At 40.5% G+C, this 15,360-nt stretch overlaps 1 protein-coding gene across 1 annotated transcript in view; it reads left to right on the top strand.

Moving 5' to 3' along the window:
- atrn (attractin) overlaps positions 1 to 15,321 on the top strand; it is a 48,803-nt gene extending 33,482 nt beyond the window's left edge. Inside the window, exons 26-29 of the mRNA XM_077563605.1 lie at positions 1,196 to 1,274; positions 4,008 to 4,115; positions 10,934 to 11,048; positions 11,128 to 15,321. Of these exons, the coding sequence (XP_077419731.1) occupies positions 1,196 to 1,274; positions 4,008 to 4,115; positions 10,934 to 11,048; positions 11,128 to 11,252 (427 nt within the window). The 3' untranslated portion in view covers positions 11,253 to 15,321. The remainder of the gene's footprint in view (positions 1 to 1,195; positions 1,275 to 4,007; positions 4,116 to 10,933; positions 11,049 to 11,127) is intronic.
- Positions 15,322 to 15,360: the final 39 nt, after the last annotated feature.

Below are 15,360 nucleotides of genomic sequence, written 5' to 3'. Positions count from 1 at the left end.
GAAGGTGACGTGATGCGCCGCCATCACCTGTTAGACCTCCTCGGGGGGGGCTTTGTGTGAAAGTGCAAAATGATGTTTTATTTCTTTAAGTGCCTGATCTTTGACACGTTTGTCTGCTTCGCCCTAGAGTCTGCTCGACAACAAGTGACATCATCAGTGTGAATGTGTTTTTGCATGTCAAATATGATTTGAATGTGTGTGTTTTTTTTCTTTCTGGATAAGTGGTCCAGATAAGGGATTGATTTATTTCAGCATTAAATGTAAATGTGTATGTGTGTATTAGGATTGTATTCATTGTAATCAGGATTTTTATTTCCATTTATTTGTTCATTAACTCTTTGACTGCCAGACGTTTTCAGACGGGATGCCGTGGGTGCCAGCCGATTTAAGCATTTTGACTGATCTTTTGACTGATCTTTCAAGGTCCACAGAAAATGATGTGTTTGGACTATGGAAACACACATACTACCAAATGAAACATTGGACTCTCATCTTTCACCAGAAAAAAAAAAGTTTGTTTCTACCTTATTCTGTTTTTGAGTAATCAACAATAAAAAATGGTTAGTTTCACCTCTGTTTTTAAACAAACGTCTTTTAACGTCTTTGGCACTCCTCCATAGGATTTTACTAAACGTTATTTAACGTTTTTGGCAGTCAAAGAGTTAATAGGGATTTTTAAGATTTTGTTTAAATTTCATTTATTTATATAATTGTCTGTGCATGTTATCTATAACTTAAAGTAGTTGGTTTATTTCCTTATAATTATTTTCAGGTATTTAATATGGATTTATTTCATCCAGAATTGTATTTAATTCATGTAAAAGTAATTTTTTTCTTTATTTTTCTATCATTTAATTAATTTTGTATTTACTTTTTAATTTACTTTGAAAATGTTATTTGATGTATTTGACTTATATATTTGTTAGTTGTTTAATATAGTTTTATTTAATGTATCAATTTATTTCAATGTTATGATTTTTAAAAATTGATCTTTTAATTTTTTGTTAGCAACTAATATATAAATATTCCACGCAATTTATATATTAGAGTTTATTTAATGTTATCCGTGAACTTTTCTTCTGCCTTCTATTTGGCTGAAACGGGCTCATTTGTTGCTACAGCGCCACCTGCAGCTCTGGTCCGTCTGCACAGGTCTGCTCTCAGTTTTGTAACGCGACTTCCTGTGTGTCCACAGCTGCTTCCTGTCTCTGCTGCTGGTGGCCGCCGTGGTTTGGAAGATCAAGCAGAGCTGCTGGGCGTCGCGCAGACGAGAGGTTTGTCCCGCACAACGGCAGATGCCGTCGTCTTTACGGTCCCAAGTGTCACGTGGCAAAATGAAAGTCGGACGACTGCTGACTTGAAAGGCCAGCGTTTACAGTTTGTCATATTTTTTTGCGACTACTGAGGTGCTTCTGGGATCAATTTGTTCCCTCCAGCGGCAACCTTATTCGAAACAATGAAGAAGAGAAAACAAAGATTTATCATTACGATATATATTTTTTCTTTTTCTTTTAATCTGCCAATGAATTTATATTATGTATTTTGTAAGCATCCAGCACCATTTTGATTTGTGTTTTTTTTCCGCCTAGAGTGTTTTGCCTGTGTCCCAATACTTTTGTCCACACATTGTCATTTTCAGCGCGAACGTTTGTGCTATTTTTGTTTTTGAGTGCTGCATTTTCTCGAGGGGATGCACACGGCGTGTGATGAACAGGATTTGTTTGCGCGCTACGTGGCGCGGCGTGGAGAGCCTCTCAGAGGTCACCTTCCTCTCTGCACCTCGCCTCGTACCGTCGCCCCCTCACCCATCCGGACCTCGTTCACCTTAACTCTTTGACTGCCAAACGTTTTCAGAAAAGGGATGCCGTGGGTGCCAGCCGATTTGAAGCATTTTGACTGATCTTTCAAGGTCCATAGAAAATTATGTGTTTGGACTATGGAGACACACATACTACCAAAAAAAGATTGGACTCTCATCTTTCATCAGAAAAAAAAAGTTTGTTTCTACCTTATTCCGTTCTTCAGTAATCCACAATAGAAAATGGTTAGTTTCACCTCTGTTTTGAAACAAACGTCTTTTAACGTCTTTGGCACTCCTCCATAGGATTTTACTAAACGTTATTTAACGTTTTTGGCAGTCAAAGAGATAACCTGCACAAAAATTAATTCCAGCTGTTTGTCGACCAACATTTGAAAACATTTCCCAGCTTCTAAATAATAGTCGTCATCATCAAAAAAATAGTGAAAACTTCATCTAAACTAGATTCATTTTGAAGTGGGTAGACTAAAATTCAACATAAAACAAAGGAGTACTTTTGTGTGTGTATAACAAACAAACAATTTTGCCTTAAAAGGCCCCTGCTAGCTTAATGCTAACACATAAAGGAAAACGCCACTTAAGGGCTAATGATTAGCATGAATAGTAATCCATAGTTGTTTGTTTTAGGCGGTTGGAAAGGGATTAACGGCAACATTTTGAATATGTTTTTCTTCCACAAATTTAAATTTCACTTGACAAGCATTTTCGGTCCATTTTCATCCACTTTGGCTTTGACGTGTCTGTTAGCATGACGCATGTTAGCTTGACGCGTGTGTGAACGCGCGTCTTTTTTGTCTCTCACGGCTCCCGTGATGCATCTTAATCCCGCTAATCTCGCTCCCTTAGTTTATGTAGCATATCATTAGCATTTGGACACGTTCCAGTGGCTCGTGTAGCTTGTAATCCGCCGTTCCGTCGCCCCCCGGGTGACCCCCCGCAACATCCATCATCTTGGCCGGCTTCCTTACAGCAAGGGGATTATGACCTCATTCTATCCCATTTCAGTTTCACACTAAAGATGAGAAAGAACTGTTAGCATGCAGAGTCAGTTTTGTTACAGTTTTTTTGCGTTTGAAAAAGTTAGTATGTTGGCCATTGAGTTGCTACGCTTAGCATCTTTAGTTAGCTGCATTTTTCTAGCTCTTTCATGTTGGATGGAATTTTATTTTGAAAGTCAAGGTATCGCTGTCGTTTTTGACAGTAATTCCTAGAACTGAATATTTCCAATCAGGTGTTTTCATGCGCGAGCTTTTGTAAAACGTGTGTCAGCATGAACATGACAGGTGAACACGTTTTGCCGATAAGCGCTCGCTGGCCTGCTGCTTCATTAAACTTATCAGCAGCCATCGTTCACTCGCATGGAAGCTCTTCCCAAAGTCCCTGGTCCTCCAGGCGGGATGACGACCCCTCCCCCCCCCTTCCAACCTCCACGACACCGGCAGATAAGCTAAAGGCTAGCGTCGACATGCGGGAAAGTCTTATCAGTTTTTGACTGGCAGGCAGCTGAGATTCAATTAAAGACCACAAAAAAAAAAAACACTTAAGCAAAGAGGAAGTATATTTCAGTGCAGATCTGGATAAATGTGCGCTCATCCAGCGCTCGATAAAGATTTTTATTGGCGTTGCCTCTGAGCACAGGCGCTGTTGTCTGAATTCAGGTCCAGAGCCAAAAGACAAGCTCTTCTTACTCTGAAGCGGAAATGCCGTTTTTGCTCATTTCGATTGCAGGCAAATAAGTAGGAACTTTTGGACGACCGTTGGGAGCTGGACCAGATCGGACTCGGGTACAAATCCTGTTGGCTAGTTTAGTTATTGGGGCCAAAAGAAGACTCTGCCGAGGGAGTTTGTACATTTTGAGAGGTGCATAATTTTTTGATTGCACAAACCATGACGTTGTAATTCCAGGAATTAGTAAAGCAGCACGAAGAAATCAAATCTCCTCCAACTTTAGCAAGAACTCTACGTGCAAATGCTTTCGGGATTATTTCAACTGTGGCAACCTTAGCACAGAACAGGAAACTTTTGAGGACCATCGTGTGTCCGGGCTTTGGGAACTTTTGTTTAAATATTGAATACGACATTTGACTTTTATTTCCTGTTCTCGTTGAATGTTGCGCGTCTTGTCGCATCGCCTCCGTTAATTGTTTACATTAGCGGCTAACCCGGACGACTCCTCCTGTCGCCATAGCAACTGCTGCGGGAGATGCAGCAGATGGCCAGCCGACCTTTCGCCACCATCAACGTCGCCTTGGAGATGGACGAGGAGCCGCCGGATCTGATTGGAGGAAACGTCAAGGTGAGCTCTTGACAATTAGATGGCAAGCGTGCGCACGTGTTCATTTGCGTTGTGCCGTTTGTTTCATGCGGTTTATGAGCCTGAAGGCGAAGAAGTGTAAACGTTTGTTTGCAGACGACTTGTGTAGTAACGAGACGTCAATGCAAGTTCATCCAAATGAGGCGTTTTGGCGTCAAAACAAACAAGTCAAGAAAAAGCAATGATCTTGCTGTTTGTTTCTTCCCTTTTGCGCTAAAAAGCAAAAAAAAAAAAAAAAAGTTCCGTAGCAGATGTTGTTTGTTGACGAAGCGGAGAAAGTCTGATCGTCCAGGGAATTTTGCCAGTTTGCCGAAGCGCGACTGTCGATGTGGAGCAGATCGGGCGAGGAAACGATTGAGGGGATTTAGCGCGGCCGCTTGAAGAGTTTTAAGTTAACTGGTGCAGAGCCACCAAAAAGGATCAGGAAGAAATGACGGAAAGGACACCGGAAGTCTGCCACGAAAAAAAACATTTTGACAGCAACATGACATTTGGTAGCGACATCAATCGTCAGTAGACCCACAAAAAAAAAAAAGTCTCAAGAACCACAAATCTGTTAACAATCAGAAGTCTGCCGTTTTGGTTCTGGAACACCTTCTAGGATTTCACAGGAGGACAAAAAATGCCTCAAAGATTTTAGCAGGGTGAAATTTAGTAGACATCTAATAGACCCACAAAAAAAAGTCTTCAGAAGCCGTTCCTCAAAAGACAGTTTTAGTGTGCGGCAGCCATTTTGGCTCAATTATAATTAAGCCTCCCAAGTTTGAATTAGCGACATGAAATTTGGTCGGCATGTCTATCATGAGTTGACCCACCCCAAAAAAAAAAAAAAAAAACATGCTTGAAAAGACACGTCCATGTCGGTTTGAAGCGGCCATTTTGTTTTGGTACAAAGCACTTGTTTTTTGTTTGTTTTTGATAGGCTTGTCTAGCATGGGAAGACCCACAAAAAAAAAACACCCAAAAAAGTCTCTAGAAAATAAACCACGACTAAAAAAAATCACGGGTAGTTGCTAAATTTGAGCCATTTTACCCGTTGCATAGAAGTGAACAAAAAAAAAAAAGTCATCCCACAAAGCTAGTTTGACTTGGCAACATGAAATTGCTATCATGAGCAGAACCACAAAAAATGCCAAGAGGCCATGCCTGAAAAGCAACTTGGAATCTGCCGTTTTAGTTTTTAGATCCGTTATGCCCCCTAGAAATGACCAGCAAAAATCCTTCAGACTTTGTTCGTGAGTAGACCCCCAAAAAAAGTCTGAAGAAGCCCAACCTGAAAAGCCACAGGAGACCTGCCATTTTGGTTTGGGTCAACCATTTTCATCATTTGCTTTTGTTTGTATTGTCGCCGTCGGCTGCTGTCGGCCATGTTGACTTCACACGGTGTTTCCCTCTAATTTACTGACCCTTTGCTGATCTTATCATGTGATGTCTGCTCTTCTGTGTGGGCCTTATCTGCACTCTTGCATGTGTGTGTGTGTGTGTGTGTGCGTGCGCGCGTGTGTTTAACAAGCCCTAAATCAAAACAGCAGCTCGCCGCCGCTATCAGCCGCTCCTCCGCCTCCTCCATCTGCGCTTTGGCTTTTCTTCTCCCTCCGCCTGCGCTTTCCTTTTCTTTCTCCCGCTCTCCCGCCAGCCGAGATCCAATTTAGATCCTCCCGTCCGACCGCCCTTCTTCCCCGCGCATTCCGCCGGGCCGCACGCCGTCCGCGCGCGCCCGTCCATCCGTCCTATCTGCGTGGCGGCTCAGATTGAGCTTTTGGGAGGCTCGCCGGCGTTGTTTTGCCGCTCGTTTATCAGGCCGCCGACGCCAACACGCTGGCGTTTGAAAAGCCACGCCACGCAACGCTCGCTCGCATTCATTAAAAGTTGTCGGTGGCCTTAAATGGCTGCCCAAAGTGGCGGCAGACGCTTCTGGCGCCGACACGAGCCGGCAAGCGCTACTCACGGCGGCGAGTGATTGAAAGGAATGTTTGATTACGGACCAAATTGCGGTTTTGAATTGGAATTCAACTGCTAGTTTCTGTTAGCGTTGCAGTGCCACAACTTCATTTGTGTTGGGGGCAAAAACTGTTCAGTATCATTCGATGATGTCATTACCAAATGTTTTTATGTATTACTGGAGATAAATTAGCATTAGCAATTGTTCATTTTCAATGTCATTTAAGCTTCAAACCATCAAACTTTATCATCAACGGCATTTTTACTTATTTGTGGACATGTTTGGCTTCAACAATCTTTCTTAGCATGAACTAAAAAAAAAAAAAAAAAAAAAAAGCTTTGAATGAACATTTTCCACAGCGTTATTTCATTTGCTCTTCTACTTTGACAAAGCTGCTTTTGTGTCCAGTTTACCTGCATCATATTAACTTCTGTCCTTTGCTAAATTAGCATTAGCGATTAGCATATCTCTGGCAGCCTGTGTAGGCTCAATTTTCCATATTTTTGTACATTGTGACAAAAAATGAGTTATAAATTTAAAAAAAAACGAGCTTGAAATGAACATTAGCATATTGTTTATTTCCAAACTCGTTTTGGTGTCAAGCCATCCCACTTTTGGGGGTCAGCAACAGCATTTCTAGTTTGCGTGGGTGTATTAGTGCCTTTTAAGAGTGTTTTTAGGAATGACTAATGTCCTCACGGTGTTGGTTTAACGATTAACTCTTTGACTGCCAAAAACGTTAAATAACGTTTAGTAAAATCCTATGGAGGAGTGCCAAAGACGTTAAAAGACATTTTTTTCAAAACAGGTGAAACTAACCATTTTCTATTGTTGATTACTGAAAAACGGAATAAGGTAGAAACAAACTTTTTTTTCTGATGAAAGATGAGAGTCCAATCTTTCATTTGGTAGTATGTGTGTTTCCATAGTCCAAACACATAAATTTCTGTGGACCTTGAAAGATCAGTCAAAAATGCTTAAATCGGCTGGCACCCACGGCATCCCTTTTCTGAAAATGTCTGGCAGTCAAAGAGTTAAAAAAAATATATATATATATATATATTTTGACAAAAAGTTCTGGTTATAAATTAAAAAAGGAGCTTTAAATGAACATTTCCCACCGCACTTTTTGCAGTTCTCTTGTGGCAAACCTGCCAGCGAGTCTCGCGATAAATTAGCGTTAGCAATTAGCTTTTATTTATTGTCACTCAACTTTGTACTCCTCGACAGCGTGATTTGTGAGGATGTTGCTCTTTATGATTTTTAGCGATGGCTCGTGCCTTAAATGATGCCAAGTGTGCATTTTGTTTTACGTCAGGCGAGAAATTGGGAAACATTTGAATCTGTTTGCCGACCGGTTTAGGCTTCAAAGCAGCAAAAATTTAGATTTAATTGAGCTCGTTAAATCAACGTTAACTCAATTAAATTCCACTTAACTAACTCATTTAACAATAAATGAATAATTGATGAACGACTACGTCCTCACGGCTTTATCTTTGATCTCTTGTTTTGGTTAGCCAACGCTGCTAACAGATTCCAATTACAGATTGTAATTGCTTCTGGCTAAACAAGCTAACGTTTTTTTTTCTTCTTTTTTTCAATGCTTGTTTGTGCGTGTTGACAAACACAAGCAACTGGAAATCATCATCGCGCCAAGAGGCCTCGTCGCCATTCCCGATGCTCGTTTGTGAGCGGCTAGCGATGAAAGAGCCGCGGCGGCGAGCGCGGGGGTGCGTGGGGGGGGTTGTTTAATAACTGGAGCTTAATTGAAGTAGGACGAGCCGCTCTGCCTGCGCCGGATAGATAATAAGTCTGCTCGCTGTGCGTGTTGTTGTGGCGGTGAAGGCGATGGACGGACGCGGGTGCTATAAAAGAGAAGACGCGCGAATTTGTTGAGAGAAACGACGTTCATGCAAGCCATTTAGAAGAAACGACAACCGACTGGCATGCGTGCGACAAAACGAGCGATTGAGAAAGCAGTGTGGAAGTGAACGAGTGATGGAGTGAGTGGAAATTAGAGCAATTGATGGGAGGCGGTGAAGGAACGATACAGCGATGAAGAGCGAAAAAAAAACGTGTGAGGGAGAATGAACGGGTGAGAGTGAAATGGTGCCGTTGATGCGGTCGGTGGGAATGAAAATGGGAAGACGGAGGAAGTGACGGGGTGAGAAAAATGAAGGTGTGAGACGTGAGCAAGATCATAAGTGGAGACATTAAATAGGGAGTGGGTGAATGTGAATGAGTGAGTGAGTGACAGACAGGAAGTGACCGTGAACAAGTTGATGGGAGTGAGTAAGCGACAAACGGGGAGCAAATAAAAAAAGTGAATTTGTGAGTGATCAAGTTGAGAGTGAAAGAATAAATACAGAGTGAATGAATGTGGGGGGGGGGAACAGTGACAGGGAGCAAGTGAATAGGTGAAAGGTCAAACCTGAGTGAGCAAGTTGATGTGTGAAAGAACGTGAGAAGGAAGGAGTTGGCGAGCAAAAAGCAGGGATGTGATTTTTCCGCTAATTCGCGGAATTCCGCTTTTTTTTATCTCCCCCCCTCCAAAAAAAATCCGTTTTTTTTATTTTTATTTTTTTATTTATTTATTTTTTTTAGTAGTTCATTGTGTATGCACATGACTCCGACAGATAACATCTTCTGCTATAACAAAGACATTTGTGGTATGCTCTAATATGAGTTACTTTTCATTTGGTCATGATACAATTATTTGTTCATGAAATTTGAACTCTTCAACATTATTTATGTGTTAACTTAGTAATCACATTAGTTAGATATGATGATATTCTCAGTGATAGTTTTTAAAAGCAAAGGCAGTCCAATGTTTTTGAATGTGACTGATTTTGAGTTGACTAAAACTGCCATTTTATATGGGATAGTTCAATATACATTGAAAATTTATGCTGTTGTTTTGTCTATTTCTTTGTCATGTGAGTGCATTGAAAGTACTTAAAAACACGGAAAACCCATGAGCTCCGGGGGGCCGAAGCCCCCCTTGTCCCCCCACTTGTCCCCCCGGCTAAATTTTCAGATAATTTCACTTTGGTCAAATCACATCCCTGAAAAAGGAGGGAGAGAAAGCGAGGGAGAAAGTTAATAGGGGAGCGAGTGAGAGAGTGATCACATGATTGATGTGTGAGAGGAAGTGAAGAGGAGTGAGACGGTAACGAGTGCAAGAACGTGAGTGAGTGATGGACACAGACAAGGAAGTGACTAGTTGAGAGTGAGCACGTTGATGCGAGTGAGTGAGACGGAACGAGTGCGTGAAAAAGACGGAATGAGAAAGTGAGTGTGAGGGTGCGCGTGTGTTTGTGTGTGTGTGTGTGCGTGTGTGTGTGTGTGCGCGTGTGCGTCTGATAGCTGACAGAGGCTAAACGAGTTCAAATGCAGACAAATGAGATTACGGCCGCAGACGCTCGCTCGCTGGCTGCAAACGCGCACGCACACACACACACACACGCACAGTCCATGCTGACAATGTTCCATTTGAACAATAAATCATGTTGGTGTGCTCGGGTCACTGCCGAACAACACACACACACACATCTGCTGCATATGAGTTGGATGTGGACGAAAGGAAGAAAATTAAACAGACAATAGAAGACCAAAAAAAAAAAAAGGATCAACTCATAAAATGGAAAAATTCCCAGTGGTGAAATCAAAATAATCAAAACATATATCATATACGAATGGAAGTCGTTGAATAATTCACGCACAACAAGTTGATCCTTTGCTTTATTGCTGCCTTCAGGCAACAATAATAAAAACAAACGCACTCGAGCCAAAACATTTACAAGACTTGCGCGCACGCACGCACGCACGCACGCACGCACTCGCTACAGCTGCTGCCAAAAGTAAACATCCGCACAGATTGAATACGTGAAAGTGTGAAATGCGACAAACTCCGAATGGCATGAAAAAGTACCCGCCTGCGACTTTGTGTGTGCGCGCGCACGTGCGTGCGCGTTCTGACTTGGAAAGTTTTTCGGCTCTGCACCAAAAACGGCAAATAACGAATCCTGTAGGAACGAAACACGCGTGCCAAGAGGAGTCTTATTCCGCTATGCTGATTAATATATTGCATTTGTGGAATAAGAATGAAGCAGATTAATGACATCATTTTAGGGGGCGGCCATTTTGTCCTCTGCTGTTGACTAAAATTGAAAATTGTCTTTTTGAAAAACCTCTAGAAAGTGCTTTCTGCGAAAAAGTATTTGTATTTTTATTTATTTATTTAACTCATTCACTGCCATTGACGGTTATAGACGTCATAAATTAATTTGAACTATTTCTATTAGTTTAACATTTTTTTCCCACTTTTGTTAAAAAGAGTATGAAAACCTAGATTTTTTTTGTACATTTAGAACAGATATAAAATTTGTGATTAATCGTGAGTTAACTTCATGCGCTTAATTACTAATAAAATCCTGACGCCCCTAATTTTTAATAATCTTTTCTTTAAAAAAAAAAGTATATATATATATATATATATATATATATATATATATATTTTTTTTTAAATAATCTTTTTCTTTTTAAGAAAAGATTATTAAAAAATTAGGGGCATAAGGCGTAATTAATCGCATGACTTAACTAGTTAACTCACGATCAATCACAAATTCTATATCTGTTCTAATACTATAAAAAATACTCTCACAACTTTTCACAACTCTTGGTAACAAAAGTAGGAAAAATGTTAAACTAATAGAAATAGATCAAATTAATTTTTGACGTCTATAGCCGTCAATGGCAGTGAATGAGTTAAAAAAAAAACATCTGACTCGGCGAGCGCACGATTGTCCAACTGCGCCGCGCTCGACTAAAATGTCCCCGTTGTGGCGTCTGTCTCCAGTGCGTCCCGAAGCCGATCGCGTTGGAGCCGTGCCTCGGGAACAAAGCGGCCGTCCTCTCCATCTTTGTTCGTCTGCCGCGGGGCAACGGAGGAATTCCGCCGCCGGGACAGTCGGGTAACGTCGCCGCACCCGGGACCCAAAGTCCCTCCGGCGGCCGCTTCCCTTCTCATTGTCTCCTTCTCCTCGTTTGCAGGCCTGGCGGTGGCGAGCGCGCTGGTGGACGTTTCCCAGCAGATGTGTTTGGGCTTCAAGGAGAAGTCGGGAGGTTTGCGGAGCCGCAAGCAGCAGGCCAGCGCTCAGCCGAGCACCTGCATCTGACCTCTGACCCCCCCCCCCGCCCGCCCGCTCTCTCCCGCCCTTCCTTCTCCTCAGACTTCTCACCCGGAAGAGGTGCATGCTGGGATATGCAGGATTACAAACATTTGACCCCACTTTCATGCTGCTAGAAGAGATTTTCATCTCATCTCATCCCATCCAAGACGTCTTTGTTTTGTCACTTTTGAGTTTCGTTGGCAGGAATTTTTGAGCCCCCGAAAAACACACACATGCGATGGAGCCCCGAGTAGCATCCCTGAGGAATCCCGGGACCTCCTTTTCAAGCTTCCTCAAGAAAGCTGGCGTTGGAATGGACGCTTTGCCATCTCACCGATTTGACGGATTCCGGATGGACGCGCGAGATTGCGGCAAATTCCGCCTCCGGTGGTAATCGTGGCCGTTCACCTTTTGGGGAATGGCGTCATATAAGCTAACGGTTAGCTTAAAAAACAAAACAAAAACAACTCAGTCCAGCATCTAATGTGATTCCACATCGTTCTGCTTCTTCTTCCACATTCATCTGACACAGCTTTCTTAAATGAGGGAATACCGCGCGCGTGTACGTGAAAATACTCTCGGATGCGGAATTTCCCCGTTTGCGACTCGACTCGACTCGACTTGCATCGTCGCTCATCGGATCAACATTTGTTGTCAAAGAAAAACAATAACATTTGAACCGCTTTTTGTTGCATTTTGGGGTAATCGTGATGCTGAATTCGCACATTAGCGACTCAACTTCCTGCTTCGCTCATCAGCTAAATTCGTTTTTGAATGTTTTTTTATAAAAAAAAACAAAAAACGAAATAAAGCAACAAATTCCGACTCTTAAATGTTTTGTCAAAGATAAAAATTCCAATTTGTGTTGATTTGGGCAATATTGCGCCGCATGACGCCGTCTGGATGCCAAAATGGCTTCTTGGCGACCCGATTTTCCGCCAAATTCCGATTCCGCTTCTTGAACGTTGTCGAAGGGAAAAAAAAGACGACAAATGTGAGCCGTTTTTATTGCTTTTACTTGAATTAACGTGCAAAACACTGTTGGGATGCTGAAATTGCTTTTATTTGCACTTTGCAGAAAAATCCTTCATTTTTTGGGGGCTGTCTTGAGTCTTATTTTTTTTTATTTTTTTTTTTTGCTTGCCGTGCAAAAATGCTGTCGTCGGAATTCCACGTTGCTGAAACCTGACTGGCTTGTTGTTTCTTTTCCGACTTTGCACACCAGGTAGCGTTTGAGAGTTGCTTGCCCAAAAAAATGTGAACTTTACACGAAAAATTGGTAAGCAGAAATGTGTTGTTAAAATGGCGGATGCGGAAAGTCTTTCGTGTGGGACATTTTCACGGTTATTGGTTTTAATCGGGGAAAAAAAAAATACAAATCTGAGTGCATTTTACACAAAAACGGCACTTTTTGTTGGATTTTCACATCCAAAAATATTAGCTTTTTTTTTTTTTAAATATATAATTTGCATGTTGAGTGGCAGTTTGGTTTGTTTATGTACACTTCTTTTTTTTTTTTTGCTGGTTCCTGAGCGTCCATTTTTCGGAAGAAAAAGTTGTCTTTCGAAAGCATGTTTATTTGCCGGCGTTTCCAACATCCTTTTTTTTCTCCTTCTTTTTTTACCCGCCAACATTCTTATCGTGCTCCTCAGCTGCAGGTGGCAAACAAAAACTAACAAACGCTATTAACTTTTCACCCTCGGAGAAAAACTGTAAATAAGAAAATGTTAACGTTGTAGTAATAAAAAATAATGAAGTTTGCCCTCGAGGCCTCGTTGAGCGAAAGGTTGGATTACAAGTTTCGGGTCAAGCAAAAGTTTTAAATTATGCGCAACATAAGCAGTTTGATTATTTGTCTTGTTTTTGCTGGTTTTCCCATCTGGATTAACATTTTTTTAAACCTTTGGGAATGCTTGGAAGTTTGAAACAACATATTTAATCCTAACTTTGTTGTAAATTGACATTAAACATTTCACGTGATGTCTTTTGGGTTGGACAGCAGAAATCCAAACATTGATTTAAAAAAAAAAAACATACAAAGAAACAAAATGCTTGGCAGCTCCCCAAAATGGACCCCAACAAAACATTTTTGCTTACTTGATCATTGATGTTGAAGGTTTAATTTGGCATCTTTTAGTTTTTTTTTTTGGTCTCATATAGCGTAAATTCTGACGTCCAAACATAAAAAAGCAATAAATTTAACTCTTTGACTGCCAGACGTTTTCAGAAAAGGGATGCCAGCCGATTTAAGCATTTTTGATCTTTCAAGGTCCACAGAAAATGATGTGTTTGGACTATGGAAACACACATACTACCAAATGAAGGATTGGACTCTCATCTTTCATCAGAAAAAAAAAGTTTGTTTCTACCGTATTCCGTTTTTCAGTAATCAACAATAGAAAATGGTTAGTTTCACCTCTGTTTTGAAAAAAAAAAAAACGTCTTTTAACGTCTTTGGCACTCCTCCATAGGATTTTACTAAACGTTATTTAACGTTTTTGGCAGTCAAAGAGTTAAAAGTTTTCTTTTCTTTTTCTGTTTTTTTTTTACAAGTTGTACTTTGATAATAAAAGTTATTAAATATTTTACTGAGGAAGTTTTAAGACCTGACAAAGCTTTTCTTCATTTTTTTTTAACGTGAACGCGCTAAACGTTTTTTTTTTTGTGTGTTTGCGACATTCGGGTTGTGCAACCGAAAGTTTCCTGCAACATGAAAAGTTGACAAATGTAATCATTGTGCTAAAATGCCACAAAACTGCTAGAGTGGGTTTTTTCTTTTTCATCTTTTATTGGTACTTTTTAACGTAAGAAGAATTGTCGTGGGAAACAAATATGCGAGCTGAAAGTTTGCGACCAATTTTCTCCACTGAATCTTTTTAAAACGTTTTCCGCTAAAATCTCATGTAGAGTCGAAGCTGCTTTGCGGAGTTCGATGTTTTTTTTTGTTTGTTTTTTTTTTCGTCAATTTATCGAAATCTCGAAAAAAAGAAGTGCGCGCGTCTTTACAAAATGAGATGACGACATCAAAATGACGACAAAAGTGAACGGTTGTTTCTGTGAAGTTTTTGTTTGACTTCTGAAATCTGACTTGGGCTTGCAACGATGTTTTGTCGAAGGTCGCTTTCCGCCATCACGTCTCATTTTTTGTGCAAAAGAAAAAAAACGTCTGCTCTTGACTGAATTGTTTGAAGAAGTTAGCGTAGCGTCGTCACCTTTTCCCGATAAAATTGTTTTATGTTGTTTACATCAAAAGGCATTTATTTTCTTTCCTTTTATTTTTTTATTTTTTACTTTGTTTACATCTGTTTTTAAATCATGTTTTTAAACGCGAGCTTTTCATATAATAATGCACAGCGGTTCAATTTTCAAAACTCGACGTCATGCAAGGAAACGCGCACGTCGAAGTTAGCAACTGGACTAAAATGCTAACGTCAGCTCCTGCGTGAGCAAAACTTTTTTTTTTTTTAAAGCATCATCTACGATGTCAACAAACGGGAGGAGCACAATGTTAAGATGCTTCCAAGAGTGAAAAATGTGATTTTTTTTTTTTTTTTTTTCTTGTACAGCAAATACTTGAGACCATCTTGACATTTTTTTCATGAAAAACACTGGCTGCGTTCTAAGCGCTCTATATTATAAAATCGAAACATGTAGTATTTAAACGGTAACACACTGGTCAAAGCAGCCGAACAACGTCGCCCCCTGTTGGTAGGTCATCATCTAGCGGCATTTCAAATGTACTCGTTTGTTCATATGTATAATTATTATTAAGTCTTTTGTACATAATGGGAAAGTATTGTGAATGACATTTTGTTGAATGCTTTGAAACACCCGAATAATTTATGCGCCTTTAAAATCAAAACAATGTCATGACTAGCGTTTATTAATTGGCATCTTTTGTAAATAGACGGCAAGCGAGCTGAGCTAAGCTACGCTACGCTGCTATGCTAATCTTGTTAAAAGTCAACTAGAGAGCTTGTAATTTACTGATTGTACATAATGATGATGATGATGATGATGATGATGATGACATGTTTTGGACTGATTACATGTGAAAATAAAAAGGAAAAATATGCGTTGTCTTTTTTTTCTTTTTCATAAAACGCACGTAAAC

The sequence above is a fragment of the Vanacampus margaritifer genome, chromosome 1 (genome assembly GCF_051991255.1).
Source record: "Vanacampus margaritifer isolate UIUO_Vmar chromosome 1, RoL_Vmar_1.0, whole genome shotgun sequence".
In the NCBI taxonomy this organism is placed as follows: Eukaryota; Metazoa; Chordata; class Actinopteri; order Syngnathiformes; family Syngnathidae; genus Vanacampus; species Vanacampus margaritifer.
Note: the sequence above shows the minus strand (reverse complement) of the source record. Positions and strands in the feature narration are given on the sequence as shown.